The sequence below is a fragment of the Melanerpes formicivorus genome, unplaced genomic scaffold (assembly GCF_026170545.1).
Source record: "Melanerpes formicivorus ecotype bairdi unplaced genomic scaffold, bMelFor1.0.p_v2 SCAF_16, whole genome shotgun sequence".
In the NCBI taxonomy this organism is placed as follows: Eukaryota; Metazoa; Chordata; class Aves; order Piciformes; family Picidae; genus Melanerpes; species Melanerpes formicivorus.
Window position 1 is genome coordinate 9,307,615 of NW_027142368.1, and position 20,951 is coordinate 9,328,565.

Consider the following 20,951-nt stretch of genomic DNA (forward strand, 5'->3'; position numbering starts at 1 on the left):
TGATGACAGATTAGCCAAAAACTGTTTAATGTAGAGCACAAAAAGGGAGTGAAAACCAGGATGAGTAACCTATTCCATCACCTGGAGTAATGCTTTCTCCTCCAGCCCAATGGTTTATTAATGATTACATATAAATTAAACAGGAGAAGTTGCAAGAGCACACCCTAAGCCAGAAATGACTATTTGGTTAGTTAGCTAGTCCAAATGACACCTTCTCAGGCACATGAAACAATTATACCAGCTCTCCCATCTGCTGGGGAGTGATTTCAGAGGTCATACTGGTGTATTTTGTTACAAGAAATAGAAGTCAAGCTGCTTGCCTGCAGTTTGAAGATGGCCACTGCTACATTTTCTGTTAAATGTGTGCATGCTTGTAGCGTGGGGCAGGTGGGTATGAAGAGATACACATTGGTCACCCGTGATCAGTAAAGCCAGCACATTCCTACTCCTTTCCTCAACATGCTCAGAGCTGTCCTTGAAGTTGTGTTCTAGTTTTTGGACCATTCCTTAGCCATCATCACTAGGATAATCCCTGTAAATAGATAGGTACCTAAATAAATAATGGTAATAACAACAACAACCACCACCCCAAAAGAGGGCATGAAGCTGGATGGCCAGGGTTGAGTTAGGTATGCATGCTCATAGTTTATATCTATTTAGCCACCTGGCCTCTATAGTCTAAATAAATATTTGTGCCAAGAGCACCTAAACATTTGTGAAACATTTTATCAGCCATCTGATTTTTGCTTTGGTGCCCCAAGAGACTTGCTAGAAGTTGTATGGAAAACATATACTAGACCTGGAATAAATTCCAAGTCTCCCTAGTTCCAGTCCAGTGTGTTAGCTGCCTCATTCCCAGAAGTTTTACTATATCCCCTATTGCCCAAAATTCATCCGAGTCATATTTGCCTGGGAAAAGCATTCATCAAAGGAAGGGAGTGTGAATCATTATGTTGTGCTATTACTTATGGCAAATTAACTTGTTGCATGTTGGAGAAAGCAAAACCTGGGGTTTATTGCTTCTGCCTGAAAAAGGGAAAATCTCACTTAATGTCCTAGCAGACTGAGTCTCTCTCTTGACTGAGACCCCCTCATGTGATGCCACCTGCATTATTTTGGGCTTAATTGCCAGACTTTTGTTGTGGTTATTTGCACATATTTCCTCAAGTATGTCAAATTTCCCTTGTGTGCTTTCTTTCGCAGACTTCTGCAGTGCTCCCGAAGCCAGCTTAACAGAGACTGCTCTGCTGAAAGCTTTCTGAAATCATTCTTAAATTACGATGCAGAATCTCTTGTAATTAAGTTGCAAACCAAATTCAAATGTAAGTTTAATTTAGCACCTTCCACTTAACCGAATCCTAGTGTATAAATCCCACTTTGGTTAAGTACTTAAGATGAGATTTAATTGGTCCTGAGCATCATACTAGTCTGTGTAAAAAATTACTTTAAAAACTTTAATCACTGTCTTTCAGGCAGGGCTAGACTTCTTACGTATAGAAAAGCTTTAAAGTGGGACTGATCAAGAAATAGATCCTGAGCTACACAGCAGTCCTTAGTGCTTCTTCATACCTCTTGATAATTAAGGGAATTCACAGTTGGAAAAAGTTTTTAAAAGTGTCAGGGACAGGTGTTGCTGTTGGGTTTTTTTAGCTCTAATTAAATGAGGGCAGGGAAGCACCAGTAAATAAGTACCTGGAGGAAATAAGAAATTACCTTTGCTTCTGAGGAGACCTTTTTTAAATGTCTGAGAGGGTTCCAGAGGGTTAGCAGGCTCTTTTGCTGCTTTCTGCTTACCCTGCCCAGCTGTAGCTCACTAGGTTGAAACTGGAGTAGCAGGCAAAGAAGTGGAAAGTTATCCAAAATTGCTCACTATATGCATTATCTTCAGTCATTCCATGGCATTAGATCTTATAAGTATGGTTCAGTTAAGTGCTCTTCTACGAGCACATTCTCTCCCTGTTGTGTTTTTCTGGCAGTAGTGTTCCTTTCCAACAGTATTTTAGTGCTTAGAATTGATGGCAAGCTGTATTTTATCTGTATAATGTTTTATTTAATAAGGCAAAATGTGATTATTTGAATTAATTAGAGTGTGTAAGAACTCCGTGTGTAATGCACTTTTGATACTTTTAAAAGCATGCTTATGTATGTTGATTTATAAATAGTTGAGGTATATTTATGTACATTTGATATACAAGCAGTGCGAGGTATTATAGATCATTTGAAGGAATGTTGTAGTGTGAATTAACATTTAAGCAGTGTGTGGTGTTCATTAAATGCCTGTGTTTCAGCTGGGTGTTTGCATGGTGGTATTTTTTCTTTTAAGGCTTAGCTATTAAATCCATTGTAAAATACTGCAGAGCTGTATCTCAGCCTTTTTAAGTGATTGCTTGACTCCAGTGACTGGTTGGTATGGAAGCTACAGTGAAAATATGCCTATTTAAAACAGATGGAGTCATTAACAGGCCTTCTCAACTGTGCTTCCCAGCTTCTTCTAAGCTAAACCATCTCCTCCTAAGCAGGTTAGGAGACACATGATTATCACTGCATCCCCATGCATCAAGTGTGGCTGCACTGCTGCAGTGGCAGGGGGCTAGCTCAGTAGAAACAGGACTTCTCACTGTGTGAACAAACAAGCTTGCTGCTGTCCATCCGCCTCATTCTATCTCATGGATGCTATTTAAAATTTAAAATTAGTGGTTGCTTCTCAACAGGCACAGTAAGGAATTTTACACACCTGGATGCTGCCCAGGGTTAGCTTTGGGTGGCTGCTGCATCGTGTTGCAACACTATGGAGTGCTACAGGGAAGGTCCGTTGGGCCTCTGTGATTCCCAGAGAAGCTGCATGGCAGCACCTAGGGTGAATTTAACCACAGAGTGATAACAGGAAGAGCAGGCTGTAATAATCTGCTGCAGAGAGGGAAACAGCAGAGCCTGAGCAAGGCCTTACCAGTAACAGAAAAGAAACAAGACTGTTTTTCAGACTGCCCTAACCAAGACCTTGGGATAGGGATTTCTGACTGACCCTGAGCCGTGAAGCATTAAAAACGCAACAAATGATCCACTGGGCTCTCACTTCTTGACCTCCCTGTGAGCAGAGAAGCTTTTCTAGTTCTCACTGAGAGAATGATATAATTTCTGTAGTTATCTTTACATCTTTCAGACTGTTTCTCACCTGTTTAAAGAGAACTGTGTCAGCCACTACCATTTCACTCCCAATATTTTCCTGGTTTAGGACAGCAGTTCTTGCACTTCTGCCATTTGCTGATGGACCAGGAGAATGTGAACCTGACCATATGATTTCAGTACTCTTTTCTTAATTTGGTAAGGTAATTTGCCATTTTGTAAAGGTATTTAACATATAGCCCTTTTTTTCAGGACTTGTGGAGTTGTCAGCATTGGGTACAGAAATTAGGTTAAAAAGGGGAGAATGCATTCAGTGATCAACAAGCACAAAGTCTTCCAGTCTCTGAGCTGTGAGCCTGTTATAGCAGCGATACACACCCTCTCATCAGGGTTTGGTGTGGCAAGAGCGCAAAAGTAGTAGAGGTGCATTTACATAGGCCTGGATAGAGGAGTTTGGTACCCCTCCCAAAGTGTCTGAGTAATATCCTGCATGAGACAACAGGTGTTACCACCTGCAGATGGGTGCTACAGGTCTGCATCTGATGTGCACACTCCTTCACTAAGCAAAGTGTGTGCCCTGAAGCCAAACATACCACTGCAGCAGTTTTAGTGGTTATTCTCTTTGGGTTGCATCCATATAATGAAGCTAGAGTTTGTCAACATCACTCTGAGGGGTTGCATGCTGTCCAGTATATTATGGTTACTCTGTGTTGTTGTAGTATAGATCATTGTAGTCAGCCTCTGGATACTCCTAAATTAAGGCACATCGTCCTTTACTCCGACGAAACCTCCAGAACCCAGCTGCAGCCATAAAGCTGCTGTCAAAAGCAAACTGGCTGCCATTCAGAATTGAGGCCAATATTTTTAACAGCATGAAATTTTGTTTCAGGCCCTCTGGAAGGATTCTGCATATGAAATGTTGATCTGGAGCAAAATCAAAACTGAAGTCCCCTGTGTGGATAAGCAGGTGAGGAAAAGGTTGGCTGTGTTTGAGGAGAGAGATGCATCTCTCATGTGCACTACAGAGAGTGTCTGATAGCATTAATTTGGAATAAGGTGCATCTTTCTTTACGCTTGGCTTATGTTAACAAATGCATTACAATGTCATGACCTCTTGTGTTTGAGATAGCATCTTGTAGAACATACTGCCCATATTAATCTAATAAACATAATCAGAAAATAACTTGATATTTGATGTTAGGAATTAAATCATAAGCTCTACCCGCTCTCGATGAGCCTAACCCTCCACATGTACATTCGTATTGCCACTGGTGGCATTTTGTTTGCATTACAGCAACCTGAGGGTAAACACCAGGCAAGATCCAAGATAGGAAGGCAAATTGTTTTTGCAAACATGGCAAAGAAAGTGTGTGGAATCAAATGCCAATATTAATGCATGACATCTGCTCTCTGCTCCAGTTCTGAGTAAAGTAATCCAGTCCTAATTACACACTGCTGTGCCCTCTACCAGCTAAGGAGAATGGTGCAGCCATTCTTAGCACTGGTACGTAAATATCTTTCTGCATCCAATAGATACATTAGATTCAGGGCAGGCCTTTCATTTTTTGGCTGTCAGTTGCTTTGGGCAGCACAAAGAGAGGGGAGGAGAAAGGTTGCAGCAGGAGAAGATCAAAATCTTCCAAAAAAGCACTCTGCTCCTAGAATAAAAAATTTTCTTAGAGAACTTTCCCTGCAGATCTCAATCAATATCATTTTCACCTAAGTGCACATATTACTCATTAAGAAACGTTGGGAAGACATGCCCTAGAGTGTATGCCTTCACTGGAGCCTCTACCTGCCTGCTTTTAGCAGAAGATCTTCAGATCTTGTAATTTCACAAGATGGATGTATTTGGAAAAAAAGCCAACCCAACCAAAAGAAATATATTAATCTCTTTGGTTTGTGGATGTGTTTTCTGCTCTCACACATTAATGGATCAAGATTATCACCATTAGATTCAGACTGAACTGGATGCTGATGAGATCATGCACAAAACATTGTCCAGTGCAAGAGACCTTCACTGGCGGTGTGATGTGGGAGTAGCTGGAATTCCTCTGTTGTGCGTTCAGCAGCAATGCCATATCCTTTGTGTGCTGGCACATACTGCTATTGTGCTAGTCACCATTTTCCTACAGGACCAACATTTTTAGATGATATGCTGTTAGAACAACGCTATGAAGACCTGGGAAATGTCATGCATGCCGAGCAGGGTCAGAGGGAGCCAGAAAACTCAGGGGATGCTGGCACTGTCTTAGAATGTGAGCCTAATATTGCATTTTATCCTTCCATTAACGTATTTCCATCTCCAGTCATTCTGTGTCAACTCTGTCTGATCTCTTCAGCAGCAAGACAGTGAAGAAATAAAAATATTTTGAAGAAAGGCACTGGGATTTTTGGATGCTACATTATGGTCTAACTGCACAACTGGGACCCCTGTGTGCTGCTGCAGTATGAAGAAGAACTTATAGTAACAGATTATGAAAAGCCAGCTCCATGGCTCTGCCTCTATTCACCCCTCTCTGATTAGTCTCTGCTTGACATCAGTCAAGGAGCAATAATATCTGATCATAATATTGGATGTGACATGAAGCCCAAGAGCTCCATGTGTCACTCTAGAACCAGACATTGTCTCCATTCCTCCACAACACAACTGATGCCGATGAAAGGATGCCAGATTTGCCTTTCAGGTCTCCCTACTACACCCACCACGGTAAGGAACAAAAGGCAGGACTATCTGCAGGAAAACACTGCAGTGACAATGAACACTGACACAGAGAAGTTAATTACTGGTCCAGATGAAGTTGGGAGACATAGAAACACTATTACCAGAATATAATCATCAGGTTTGGGGTGTTTTTCATTGAGTTTTGGGTTGGGTTTGAGTTTTGTTAAGGATTTTTTTCCACTTACTTCAAAGGACTCTGGAAGCTCTTCACACATACTGCTGTGTGAAGAGGTGGCAGAGTCACAGTCCATGTGTTGACTTGCTTAGAGAGGCTGGACTAAAGGTGCATTTCTGAAATTTTGCTTAACTTCAGTAAGAACTAAAATTTTACATCACTGTAGAGAGCTGATTGACCACACATGTGCAGTAAAATATTTCACATGAGCCTAGGAAAGTTCTGAGAAGTAGGAGAAAGGAGACATCTCCTGGAAAAAATGTATCTCCTCTAAGAATGATTTCCCTGGAGCCCAGGGAAAACCAGTCTGTTCCAGCTCCTAGTCTGGGCATCCTCTAAAGCTATTCACTCATGTCATAGGTTCCTCTGCCTTAGTCTTGCCCTTCTCCCCAGCTGTACTGGTGCTGGAAAGACACTGATGGATTTGCAGTGTGGCAAACCCAACCCGATCCTCCAGTAGTTCAGACCCACTCAAGAAAACCTTTCTGATACAGGTTTCTCATGTAGAAAGAAGCATTTATGGAGTTCATTGCAGCTGAGCAGTGTGGGGATGGGGGTGAAGGAGGCTTAGAATCTGCCTGTTAAACTTATGAAAGAAGAAGCAGACCGAAAATATAGGTCTTGCTGCTTTTATTTGGGGAGGGGGGGAACGGTTTCTTTTTAACTTTGAGCTATGGAGAGCAGCAGCAAAACTTCTGAATAACTAATTTATCCGCTGTAAATTTCTCTAAGAGGTCATTACAGATTATAAAGCCTAATGGCTTAAGGTACCAGCCTTATATCACAGTGGTAAAGAACACATTCTCTAGTGTTTTTGAGGCTTTGCTATTTTTCTTCTGTCAAAGGAGATGCTGTATTTTTTTCACACTGCTGTCTCTTTTTTTTTTAATAGCCTATACTTCCAAAAATATTTAGCATTCATTTCATGCAAAACAGTAACAGAATCAAGTGATAAATTATTTTTACAATGTATGGGCAAAGAAGTTAAGCAGATCAAGCAGGAGTTTAGAAATAATTGAGGTCTGTAGATTTCAGGTGTGTATTTAAGTGGGCTTTTGAACTGCAGCCTCTGTTTTGTGTGAATGTAACTTTTTTAAGCACTTGGGATTTTCCTCCTTATAGGATGGCTGAAGGGTGGCATAAGGTCAGGCCAGTGGTCACTCTCTTCTGACACTAGCAAGGTAGGTGCAAGTGGTTCTGAAATGGGTAATAACATAGAGATTATTTGTAGCTAATCTAGTACAGAGCTGTGCAAATTGTCTTGGTTGTTTGTGTGAATTCAAGAAATAAAACCCATGTGACTAAACTGGCAGATAAAAGTCTCATCTGTTCAGAAATCTGATTTTGGAAGTAGCTACTAAATCCACTATGAGCAACAATGGTCTTTGGTATGACCTGATACTGCCTTCACTGTGGGATTCTGACTGGCACATGACTTAATCACCTTCTCTTTTTTTGTTTTGATTTTTTTTTCTCCTGTCAGCTAAAAGGTAAAATAAAAAACATATTAACCTCCCTGATGAAGCTTTATAATTCCCAACACTAAAACATTAACCAACTCCTTAATTAAGAGAGACTGAACGTAGAAGAATGCTTTTATGTCATTAGCTGGTTTTTGCTCCAGTCATCTGCCTCATTCAAGCATAGGATAATATGAAACCTCACGGGTCTGCTAAAGGCTTGACTTAAGTATACTGCAGACTTCCTCTGCAATTTAGTAAAAACAGCATGTTCTTCTTAAGAAACTTCATTTTCTCTCCCTTGTGCTCCAGATAAGCAAAAATAAGGGCAGCTAGTGAGCAAGGACCTCCAGTTAGACTCAGAAGTCCTCCAAGCCTTAGCCCTTACTGAAGCATATAGGTGTTTCTATTCCTGTGTACCTCTTCCCTCCCACACCAGGAAGATCAGAAATTAGTATTAGATCAGAAGCTTCCCTAGGCAGAGCACAGCTGTTCTCTTTATCTATGGTTTCTGCAGTATTGGGCATGATGACTTCTCAGAACTGCCTAGACAGGGTGTGTGTAAGGTGCCATAATTGAATGGATAACAGAGCATGTTAATGATAAACTGGCACCTCAGCAACGGTGTTGTCTGATCCTCCTCCAGCAGCGAGCTGCTTCAGAGCTTTGTTCCCGAGAACGGAGCATCGGGGACCTGAGGCTTATTCCCAGTTCTGGCACTGATCTGTGTCAAGTTTTCCCAGTCACTCGTTCTGGTGCCTGTTACCTACGTAAGCGCTTTTTGAAGGAGTGATCTAGCTGTGCCTCTCTGGTGTCAAGGTACTGAAAAATAAATGTGGTCAAATCCTTTGTATGAGATTTCTAATCTACTGGGTGGAAGAGGCTCAAAAATTACTGAAACTTGCTCACTTCACAGAAATGACTTGCTGAACACAAAACCATGCAGAACAACGCTTCACCATGCTGTAAAAAAGTGGGGACACTGGGGTTCATCCCTTCATCTTACTAACACTGTAAACCTAAAAATCCCTACAATGGTAAATGCAGGATTGCAGCAGACTGCTCAAACTGCAGGATGTTTGTTTGGGAATGGAATGCTTGGGAGTTTGTATTTTTCCCCCTGCCCTCCCCTTGCGTGACACTCCCTCCATCTCTTTTATCTCCAGTGACTCCATCTCTCTCATCTCAGGTGTGAACATCACTTCCTAAGAACGATACCAAAGTCAACATCTGTTTCCTCAGTTTCTTCCTGTTCTGCCCTTGGCTTGCCAACAGTGACCTGGAGCTCCAGTGCATGCAGATGAACACCTGCCACTCGGTAAGTCTGCGTGTAGATGGAAATGCATCACCCCTGTAGCAAACTCAGAATTAAGGCACAGGAGTTGCACCCACAAGTCTCCTTGGTCACAGTGAGAAAAGGACCAAAGGACCAAAAGTACACTCAGAAATGAGTCAATATTCTCCAGGGTCAGTATTTTTTTCAAGTGTTGCTGTGTTCTTTTAAAATAAATTAAAAAAAAAAATAGAAAAAACTCATTGAGTTTAGATGGACCAAGTTCCTGTGGGCACAGTAAGTGCCATACAATGGAAATTAAACACCAGAGAATTAACAGGGTTCATTGTGTTACAAAACTGAAGGCATTTTTATCCTTATATGTGTGTACTCACAGAAAAAACATGCTGCACTAATGAAACATAACTTTATGTTCCCAGTCGTATTTATGCTTGTGAAGATGAGCTCAGTAAGTTTGTTGCCAAGAAAGTTTAGCTAAAGGGTTGGGGGGGGAGGGGGCAGGGGGAGAAGAGGAGGTACTCGTGGGGTTTTCCATCCCCTTGGCTTTAAGTGATGTGTACAAGGTGTGATTTAAAGAGAGGGGGCAGAGCTGCCAAACAAGCAAGACATGGCTGTCTTGACATGGGTGAATGTGAGGATGGGGAGTTGGGGACAATTCCCATGACAGGATGTGCAGCATTTGCTCCCCTGAAATCTATCAAAAATTGTCAGTCTCCCCTCAAGGGGAGACAGCCCGAACAAAAATCCCCCCAAAAAAGGCAACATGGGGGAACCTAAATAGAAGCTAATAGATGAGCTGGGCTAATATTAGTTTCTTGATATATAAAGCCAAATGGATTAATGGATCAGCTCATGCATTGCCTAAGGAAACAAAAAGAAAATCTTCAATACTTCTGTGCACATTGAGGACATGAACAATAAAAGTCTTCAGAAAGTAAAAACCTAATTTGGGGGAATCAATTACTACTAGTTTTTTTCTTACCCTTTTTTATTTAAAGGAGGTTCATACAGAGGTAAAATTTGGGTGACACACGAGGCAGAAGTCATATGTCTCAGACACTACAATGATGGTCGATTTCAGTTAGCATCAGTCTTGCCGAGGCTCTTTTTAGCATTCCAGCTTCAGCTAATGGAAATCAAGCCCATTATGGTAAATGTAGGAAGTAAGTACATTAATAGTGGGCACTGACATTAATTCAAATGGTAAACAATTCCAAACTGTTCCCAGTACATACTAGATCATATATCATCTTACCTGCTGCTTCAGAGGGCCACTTCTTTCACAGGTTTTTAAAGTACAAGAGATTGCCTGCCAGAATTTTCTGTTCCACATCTGTCCTATACACATTTTTTCTTTTGAGATTTGGTTGCAAGAACTTTCATTCCAGAACTGCTACCATTGCAATGCCAATCCGTCCCTTACTTGAAGTGCAAGGGGGTGGACAGGGCAAGTTTAGGGAAGGGGAGATGTGAGGAATAATCTAATGCAAAGGTAGAAAGAAAATTTGGCTTATTTACATAGTAACACGTGTGTTAGAGTAATGCCTCCCTTCCTTGGCTATACGCTCCTCCATTTTCTCTCTCACACACGTATATACACACACACTTTAACTGTGCTTTTGTGTTTTGTCAGAATTAATGAGAAAAGTTCCCTTGCCCTAGGGGTAATTAGTGTCCTTGGAGTTAAATAAGCTAATACTTAGACACCTCTGGCACAGGCAATTATGTTTGTGTATTGAATAATTGATTCAAAGAGGGGGGGAAGGGGCTGCTAATCAGATCTGAGCATAATGAATTGATTTAATTAACAGGGGAATCTGAGGGTCCCTGGGAAATGTGTGCATTTATTCAGCAGCAGGAGAGAGTGCAAAGCACATAAATTGAGAGAGCGAGCGAGAGAGGCAGGCGGCAAGTGCTTTTGCTTTCAGTGATAGGTTCACATCTTTCCTCCCTCCCACCCCCCTTCCTTTGAATATAATTTTAGATTTAGAGTGAAATCAAGAGAAAAGCACTTTAGAAGACTGGAAAGCTCTTGCAGTAGCAACAGCAGAGGGGGGAGAGGTTGTGAGCTATCACATTAAGACAATTTTTGACAGCGCAGGTTGGGGACGGACGGAGCTGGGGAGCCAGCCCGCGATATTGTTCCTCCCTTGCCTTTTATTCTCATCCCCCCCACCCCCACCCCCCCTTGTCTTTTTTAATATCTAAACTGGCACTCGAGCTGCAGCGGCGGGGCCGGGGGCGAGGCGGCTGGTGCAGCAGCCCAGCTCCAGCTCTCCGGCGCCCAGCGCGACCGTAGCCCGCCGCACGCCCTGCTCCAAACTCGCGTCCCGGGGCAGCATCGGGGCCGTCGCGCCGCTGTCCCCCGCCTGGGCAGCGCCCCGCTCTCCGGCCCGGCCTCGCCGCCCCCGGAGCCGCGCCGCGGCGGCTGGAGGGGGAGCGCCCCAAGGAGCCGGAGCGGCGGCGGCGGCGGCCGCCCTCGGCGCCCGGGACAATGGTGCTGGACAAGGAGGACGGTAGGTGGGAGCGGGGACGCGGGGCCCCGCCGCCGCCAACTCCGCTCGGGCGCCCCGGGCGCGGGAGGCGGCGGCCGCCGGGCAGGGAGGGAGCGAGGGACGGAGGAAGGGAACGAGGGACGCACGGAGAGAGCTACCCCGCTCCGAGCTACCGCTCATCGTGCCGCGGCAGGGCGCTGCTACCCGGCCTGTCCCGCATCGCCCCGCCGGCGCCGGGTGTAGCGGAGCCCACCGCCTCACAAAGAGGTACCAGGGCCCGGGCAGTGCGCCCGGGACGGTGCTCCCTCCCACCCCCGGGGCTGCTGATGCCGTTTCAAGGCCGAGCGGTCTGAGGTCTCTCCTCTCGGGCGCGCCCGGCCCCCGCCGTGCGGTGCGATGCGGCGCTGACCGCGCCGGGGACAACGGCGGCTGCTTGCCCCGGCCGCGGCGAGTGCTGCGGCCAGCAGGGAGGTGTCTGATGCCTGCAGCCCTGTCACTGGGCCCGCCATCAGCTCTGGTGGCTTTGGCGCGTGTCACTGCCGGGCCAACTTCGGTGGCATCCGAAGCAGGCGGTGCCGAAATGCCGCCCCGTGCTCCTATTGCAGTCGGCGCTGCCGTACGTGTTTGCGTGCGCTGCCATAAAATGTCTCTGGCGGGCTGGCGTGGGGCTCTAACTCGGAAAAGTGGATACTAGGATGAAGAGGCAAGCACGAGATGCTTTCCTGTGCTCTCTGTCCCTCTTTCTCTACCTCTTTTCCCTCCGCCCTCCCCTTCTCTTTTGATCTGGAGTTGCAGCTTCAGTAAGGTTCGAGTCGCCTGCCACGACCCCTCGGAGTCGGATGGGGCACGACGAGAATGCGGGGCTGGCTTGTGCGACCCGGCTGTGGGAGGGGGCCGCGGCGTTGACAGCTAGAAGGTTAAATGCTCGCTGCCCCAGAGAGGTGCGTGAGGAGGGAGCTTGCTGCAAACTCGTCACATGCCTCTGCCCCGAGAATCCCTCTCCCGGTGTCTTCCTCTGGTTTCTTGAAGCCCTCTGAAGTAAACTGATGTGGTGTTATTAATCGGGTCTGTAATGCACCAGTCAAAAGCGTGTGGGTTGGAGAAGAGGGAATGAACTTATTCAACTGGTCAGTGAGCGGTAACAACAGAAAGACTTTTCTCATCCCTCGCCCCCTATGCACAAAGGTAAAAGGGTTAAGTAACAACAGAGGAATTAATCCAGGGTAATTTCTTACTTCTGTGTGGAAAAAGGTTCGTGTTTCTCTCTGACCTCACTTTCAGGGGTGACCTGCATTGCAAGAGCCCCCTGAATTTTGCCCAGCTGTTGGAGGAAAAGGGAATAAAGGCTTTTATCATCTCCATTAATACCCTTAAATAGTGACAATAACTGGGTAATGTCTTAATCCCAGTGACTCTTTGTCAGAGGGTGCCTGCCAACCTGTATCCATTTCAATCTGATTGACGGGCTAACAGCAGGATGCTGCCTCCAGTGCAGGAGTGAGAGGCACAGGTGAGCTGGGAGGAAAAACAGATCTGAAGAGGGTTTCCTAATAGGGGTATTTGGGTTCTTTCAAGTGTTGCAGACATACTCATTAAACACAAGGAGCTCAGGGCTGGTGTGATAGTGGTGTAAGGAAATGAAACTAGAACCATTGATAATCCAGACAGTTCTCAACAGCCTCCTTCCAGGAGATCTCATGAGCAATGTATAAAAGCAAATAATGATGGCGATGGTAGAAGTAAAAAGGAAATTAGTGTGAGGTGCACTTAAAAAGGAGTAAAGTAGGAAACAAACCCCTGATGAGAGGGATGTGGAGATCAGAGCAACAGACTGCAGTAATGCCTGGGAATCTCCTGTGCTGTTGATGAAGTAGTTGGAGGAGAAATTATGCTCACTTTTAAAAGTGCACTGGAGAAATTGGGGACAGGAGATGAGATTCAGAGAAGAAACTCGTTTATGAAGAGGTTATTTTACCTTTGTACTTTTCTTTCTGCCTGATTCAAATGGGCTTCACTTGCCTGCTCATCTGTGAATGTTAAAAGGGGATGCTGGACCTGCACAGGTTACAAATGGACTGAAATGGAAGCACTTGCTAACTAAACCAATTCCTTTTGAAATCAAGCTTGAATGAGCTTGTTAATAAAAATGGGTCTGCTTTTCTCCCATAAATGACTATTTTTTTCCTTTTTATCTTTCTGTCCCAGAGGCCAGTCTGATTTCTACCATCTAAAAATTCTGGTGTTGTGGCTACTATCCAACTTTCCCCTTGATTTTAAGAGGCTTTGCCATGTGGGGGGAGGTGGGATTTGAGAGGTTTTCTTCTTCTGAGGTCTCTGGCAGCAATAGGAGTATTCATAATTATTACTGAGTGGAGAAGGCAGGATTTCAGAAACCTTTCCCCCACCCCAGTTGAGGGTTGCAAGGATGACACTTGCTGCCTAGTAGGTAGAGGTTGCAATGTGCTCATTGCCTTTGCATCCCTGAAAGGCTACTTAGCAAGCTAGGCCATGGTGGTGGTCTCAGAGGCAGCTGCCCACTCTTCCAGCTCCGGGTTGGGGCTGTTACAGTGCTTTAGGGGTGTGTGCTAGCCCCTGTGTGGCACTAGTGTCGCCCATGAAGTCTAATAACGTCTACATGGCTTTGTGAGTGAACAGCTTCTTTGGCAGGCACACTCCGTAGTGCCAAAAGACATGGTAGAGATGCAGTAATACTTTTCTGTGGTCTTTACAGATATCATTGAGGATGAAGGGGCAGGCTGAAAAAATAACAATAATAATGTTTTTGACTTGATGTGTTGTGGCATCATGTCAAGTTATGTCAGGGAGGTAACACATTTTGCATGTTTGAAGTGACATAATGTAACTTGACTGATGCAACATGAGTTGATATTGGAAAATACCATTTTACAGTGGATTTTTGGCAACTATCTTCCCAAAACAGATGTTAGGAACTGAGAGATGGGAGGAAAAAAAATGAAGGGCTGAGAGTGCAAAACTTCCAGTCTTGCCTTTCAGTCAGTTCCAGTGTGTAAACCACTGCTGATTTGCTGTTGGCAAGTCAACTTCCATACCGTGCAGCTCATTATACATTTCAGGATAATGAGAGTTATGATATTTCTCAAGTACACAAATATTTTGATTGCAAAGACTAGTCTTCCGCTTTAAAGAAAAGTAAGCTGACATCAGGTATCACATTTAATTCCAACAGGTCATGGTAATTGTAGCTGCCTTTAATTGCCATACAAATGTGTTGGGGGTTAGAAAACTTTCTTATTGTCGGTGTGTGAAATGAGTAAAGAGGTAAAGCATTTAAAAATGCCTGTTTGCAAAGGGAGTAATCCAGCCTCTATGACACGATGACGCAGGGAAGGGATAAAACATACATTGATCCGGTACAGCATATTTTTACAAGTGCTTTATGCCTGCTGGTGTGCTCTGCTACAGAAGCCAGCTGCGATAGACAGCGGCTAACTTCACTTGTGTCAAAAACCTGCCTTTCTTATAACTGACAAATAGCATAGGTTTACATGTGCTGTATTTTTGGGGGTAAGTTTGTCCTGTCTGAAGGTGGCAGGGTTGAAAAGTGTGCAAACAGGAAGGTGGAACATATCATTGTTTTCTAATGGAGGCCAATAGTGTATTAGCAGTATTAAAATGCCTCCAGCATAGTGGTGGTGTTAGTTTCCGCACTGATGTTTTTAACTGTTAGACTTTGATCTCTGGGATAAAGTCCTCCTCCTTTTTAGCTTGTGATACTTCTTAAAATAAAATAGTTGTTTTTGATGGTTGCATTCTCATGCTAAAATACATATTCAACACTTCCAAGCCAGTATCACTAGAAAAAATAGAGTTGTTCAAAGTACTGCATGAAAACAGTTCATTGTAAAATGATACATTTAACATCAAATATGCTCAAGGACTGTTAGGATTAAGCATTCTGAATGAAGGGGAAGGAAAAGCCACTTCAGCTGCGGATAAGGAATCTAATTAGAAATCGGTCTTAGGGATATATAACTTGAGCTCGCTATCATGCCTTTTAGAGTACCGTTGTATCAGTTGTAAAGGGGAGGAAGAAGTGTCATTAAAGCAGGAATCAAATGTTTTCTTGGATTAAAAGACAGAGATGAGTGAAATGGTGCTGTTGATCCTGGTAGCGACGCCTCTGATCCCGCAGATCCTTATGAGCGCCATCGGAGACAACAGATGACTGGTTGGAGTAAGGGTTGGGAGTTGAGAGGGGAAGGATAAGAGACATAGGCCCCAAACTGGTCACTTTGTATCTGGGCATTGATGGCATCTTTGAAAAGTGGAGCAGACCAGTGAGTGTTTGTACCAGGTTTGATTTCTTAAATTCATTTTAATATCATCCTGGTGAAAATGGAGCTCTGGTCTCAAGAGTATTCCTTGAAACTAATATGCACATGTGAAAACAATCCCAAAATGTTTGTACTGAAAATTATTATCAAGTTTTAGATCACAGCAGATGTGTAAAATCCAGCAGCAGGAGATAGGGCTGGTACAAGGCGATGGTACTGTAAGGCAGGTCCGGGGCCAGGCGTCAGCCGCGGAGTTTGGAGCTTCTGAGCTGCCCGCAGATGTGATCCTGAAGGGAGCGAATCTGGACTCGTACCCCGGCTTTGGACCATCGCGCCGGTGCAGCACGCTGCCTGCGCAGCCCCTTACCCCCGCCCCGGGCTGTCCTCACCGCTGTCCCCGGTCCCCGCCCCGCTCTGTCCCCGCCGCGGCTCGGTCCCGGGGCGGAGAGGCGGCGGCAGGGTCGGCGGGCTGCAGGTGGTGCTGCTGAGCCGGGAAGGCTCCGCTCTGCCAGGAAAAGCCTGGCAGGAGAGCGAGAGGGGTCCCTGGGAAATGTGTGCGCTTATTCAACAGCAAGTGTGCAAAGCTCGCAAATTGCGGGAGGGAGGCAGCAGCAGCCGGGCTGAGGTGTTCTACCCTCGCCCAGTATAATTTTAGATTCAGATTCAGCTTAAATCCAAAGGGAAAACACTTTATAAGGCTGAAAGCTGTGTAGTTCTAACAGCCAGGGTTATGAGCTATCAAATGCAATTACATTAAAATAGATTATACTGTGTAAATTGAGCCATTTAGAAGGTGAGAACCAAAGAAACAGCTCTGATCCCCCTTCTTTCTAAATTGCAGTTTTAGTTCCTTGCAATTCTGAAGCACAAAAGTAGGTGAGACTGCTTTTGTATCTGCAAAGTGCTTTATTTCTGAGTGTAATTCTAACTGAGTGCAATCTAGGTTAAAAGCTGGACAACTGGGTAATTAGAGCTCACTTGCTGCTAAAGGACGATCAGCTGTACCGTAGCTCATTTGTGTTCCCAGAGACTTGTTCTCCTCTCCCCTGAGCGGAGGCTGCTGGAGAAGAAGCATCTGTCCCCGGACTTTTCTTGATTGCGGAGATGATGGTGCTGGACAAGGAGGACGGTAGGTGGGCTGAGATTGTGTAAGCCTGTGCTTCGTGTCTTCTGTGTGCTGCTAATGTAGAAATAAATAGTTTTGAAGCAGATGTGCGCTGTGCATATCAGTGCTCCACTTTCAGCTTCTGATATTTTTCTCTTGTGTTGGTGAAAGCATGCTTGCTCATTATCATTATTATTTTTTAATCTTTTCCCTGGCACAATCAAACCAGTTGGGAAGGGTTTACCCCAGGCACTGTTTGATGAAGGGCACAGCAGAAACAGCTTAATTTTGTTTTCTTTTAATATCTATTTAGATTTTTCTTTCTACAAGTTACTGTAATATTTCCATTTTAGCTTGTTTATTTTAACAGCTGTTATTGTAAATCTAATTTTGAGATTCTCTTTCCTTTCCATTGCATGCCATTTGGGGCTCTTTAGCGCGCCTTCAATATCTATTTCTCACAGCTTTTCTTCATAGATATAAACATAATGACAATAAGCTAATAAGCTGCTCTGGCAAAAAAAAAAAGGCATTGGCTTATTCTAAGAGTCTACTCCCTTTCCTAAATGGCAGAAGTGGGGGTTCATTTAGGAGGTAATTTAATGAATGAAGCTGAAGGAGAGCTTGACTTATTTTAGAACTTCACAAATACTTATTTCATTAAAGCTGACTAGTCCTTGTCAAGGATGACTAAGGAGTCCGTGTAAGTTAGTAGTCTGAATGATGCCTTCGTTTGCACATTGCCTACTAGGGTATGCAACTGAACTGCTCAGTCACGAATAGTTTCTAGGGTGAATGTGGTAATCTAATCACAACTTTTTAATGAAGTTTTTTTCTAAGGCTACTTTGTGGCTTAGGTACTCTGAGAGCAGAGACTAAAACTGAGGCAGAGCAGAACATTTCTGTAGCCATCCAGATGGGCTTCCATTGATGGCGCTGCCTCTTGCCAAAGACCGCCACCTTGGTGGCACTTGGAGCATTGAAAATGGGAACTACATCTGAGCTTCTAATGCACATTTGTAGCAGTTATCTCATTGTTTCATTTCACTTTTGTAAGTGGATGGGGTGTGCCATGTAATGGGTGTATTGCTGGTTCTCTGATCTTTTTATTTCAGAAATCTCTTAAGTGTTAGGAAAATAAAAAGTAAGTCATAGGCAGTTGTCTCTTGGAAGTAGAAGAAATTACTCAATATTGGCAAGACTGTAGACAGGAAACAGCTTTTCACAGGGAGCCAAAGAGCTTGGAGAAATTGAAAATTGAGCATTTTGGCATTATCATTGATTTTACTTGAATATATGTATTGCTTTTTAAAATATTTATGAGAAATATAAATTGTGATTCAAAGTCGCTTGCTTTCCTGTGCCAGATGGGTGCTAATCATGCATTGTGAATAGTACTGAAAGCTGCCCGGTGATAATAAGTTGGAGCAATATGAATTTTGTTCCCCAACCCCTATCTGTCTTTTGGTATTTTAAAGCTGAATTAATACTCTACTGGAGAATAATGAGGAAAGAAGGCTTGACTACTGAAAATAATGGGTAGATGTTCACATATAACCAAAGGTCTTCTACTGAAGTTTCTTGTCTCTTTCTCCCTTCTTTCCCTCCCCAAAAAGGGTGGTGGTGGGGCAGAATACTACCCAGTATTTCACATCTAGAATTTTGAGGTCTTTGTGTTATTATAAAGTTTGATTTCTAAAATTTTCAGCCTAGTGTAATCCTCTGCATAGGATTTGAATCTAGTTTCTGGGAGGAAATGTGAGGTTTTATTTCATTCTTGTGTGAAGCACTTGGGACAATGAAAACAAAAAAAAAAAATTGTGACTGGATTTTCCACAAAGGTTTAACACCTTTAAAATATGAAACCAAGCAGAAATGTGTCATTCTCAGTGCTCTCTTGTAGGCATATGTGATCAAATTTTGACTAAGAGTTGACCAGTGTGGGATCTGTGCCCATGTAAAAGTGCCTTGTCCTTCTGAATTTATTCTCTGCTAGTTAAGTTGATATCCTAAAACTGTGAAATCATCTTATTCAGGGAAAATAATAATAAATCACAGGCTTTATTTCTCTTGAGGTCTCATAAGTTTCTTTGTTAACACAGTAGAACTTTCAAGAAAAAAAAAAAAGAAGTAGATGTGAAGCATCTGTTCCACATCTTCTAGATCAGCTTTGCAGTTGACTAGACTGTGGATAAAAGACGCTAAGTGGCTGAGTATTGCTTATGCTGGGAAAACAAATGAAGCTAACAGGGTTTCAAAGGCTTTGAAGCAGTGTTGCTCTCAGAGGTGTTCAGTTGTTTTCTTTGGCAATACAAGTTGAAGCAAGCCAGTTTACTTTATTAAAGGCATAAGGCTACTCTTGTAACCTTCCTCTGACTAAGACAAATTTGGCTGACTGACCTTCCTTCTTCCTGGACCACACGTGTTGTGCTGGGTTTGGGATTTTTTGTCTTCCCCCCCCCCCCCTTTCTAGGACCCATCTCTTCTAAAAGACAGCAGCATTTTCCATATTCTGTTATATCTTTCCTTTCAATTTGTGTTTCCCTATAGAACCATGTTCTGCTATGGTGGAGCAATGCAAATCAAGTAGAATAGCCTAAATTAATTCTTCACATTGGCGGCAGTGTGATTGCCTGCACAGAATCAATAATGCATCATGGAGGGATCAAATTTTGGAGTATAATGTGTGAATAATGCTTGACACAAAACAAAAATTCAGTCATCATAATAGCAATTAGGAAAAAGCTGCAGCTTATCCCAGCTGTAATCTCTGCTAACAATGAAGCACAGCCTGGTAATCAGCATGTATGGTATGAAATGCACTAATAGAAATCACGGCTCTTTGTTATGTGTGTGTGGGGTGAAAGTTTCCTTTTAGCTAACTTGTACTGTGTTAACTAGACATAGTATCCTTCAACCCAGTCATTGAGAGTGTGTGCACTCATCAGCTGTGTGTTCCTCCCGATGTTTGCATAGACAGTAGCACCCCAAATCATGGATCCTTTGTGTTTTCAAGCAGAACTCTGATTAAATAGATCACAAGAGTAGGCCAAGTAAATAATATAGCGGAGAACTTCGTTAGATATGTACCCATATGCAAACCTTGGGGTTTATTTGCGAAAAAAAATCTCCATAATTTCTTTGCAAATGAGAAGAAAAATATAGATGCTTAGTGGTTGTGTGCAGTGGGGTTGGAGAATGGGTCTTAGGTTGATGGGAGGTATTTAGGGCAATGAATATTAGGTAATTTGAAACTGGATTAGTAGCAGCGGTTGGGTTCCCTGTTGTGTAAGAGCCCATCTTACCCTGCACAGAAGGGAAGAAAAGCAGCGTTTGGAATTAGAAAGGCAGTGAAATTGATTGTATAATGGCAGTTACAGAAATGGTGTCACAGCACCCTAGCCAGGATAGCAGGGTTGTGGTTTGGTTTCACAAATGAGTATGCCAGCTGCCATATGGAGGTACCTATAGATAGGTAGATGGATAAGGCGAGAGATCTACCTCCAGCAGGGGAGGTCCTGACAGTCCTCTTTTGACAAAAATCATACACACAAGCGTAAGGCAGGTATGGCTTGTAGACAAGCCTGGTACAAATAGTGCCATACAAGAAGAAGAGCTGTTCCAGGTGCTGCTGGTACCTTTTGTTTCCTTTTTACTGTACCTTTCTCAGATGTATCTATTGAGAAATGACACAAAGAAAGAGAAGAGGAAATGGCAGGGTGGCTTTTTCCTCAAGTGACATGGAATTTAATTTTTCTGTTGCCTAATATTCCTGAGACTGTTAGAGTTTTCTTTTTGTCTCTTGTGCTTCTCTACCTTTGGACCTTCTTTGTGGTCCACCATTGGTTTAGCTTCCCTTGTGAAAAAGAACTGCTGCACATCTTTCCAGACACAACTTAATCAATGGATATCTTATCCAGGTCACCCAAAGCCAAGTTTTAACCTATTCAGCTGCTTGCCTGTTGGTTTTTCAGGGACTCGATCTTGACACATGTGGACTTGGTGTAATTTCAGAGGTTTGATCTGGCTTTAGTGCATAACACAGTGTCCTTTGGTGACTCAAATGTACAGCAGTGGAGTAATATATGTATGAGGAGAAGACAGAAGGTGGTAAAAGCAGGAATCTGAATAAAACCAGAGCATGTTTTGCAGGGAAATAAACCATGAGACTCTGTTTGGCCACAAAGGGAAAAAGAAAATAATAATTTTGCAGTGTTTCTCCAAAGCTGCCCAAGTGTGGAGTTAGAGGTAGCCTTCC

The 20,951-nt window shown here is 43.5% G+C and overlaps 1 protein-coding gene across 3 annotated transcripts in view; it reads left to right on the forward strand.

The window, feature by feature from the left end:
- The first annotated feature begins 10,772 nt into the window (after nt 1-10,772).
- LMO1 (LIM domain only 1) overlaps nt 10,773-20,951 on the forward strand; it is a 64,013-nt gene continuing 53,834 nt past the window's right edge. Inside the window, exons 1-2 of one of the 3 annotated variants that reach the window (XM_068148038.1) lie at nt 10,773-11,293; nt 16,616-16,717. In XM_068148038.1, the coding sequence (XP_068004139.1) occupies nt 16,693-16,717 (25 nt within the window). In that variant the 5' untranslated portion in view covers nt 10,773-11,293; nt 16,616-16,692. Of the gene's footprint in view, nt 11,294-16,102; nt 16,718-20,951 lie in introns of those variants that run through there. The other 2 variants (XM_068148039.1, XM_068148037.1) reach the window with 2 other exon arrangements.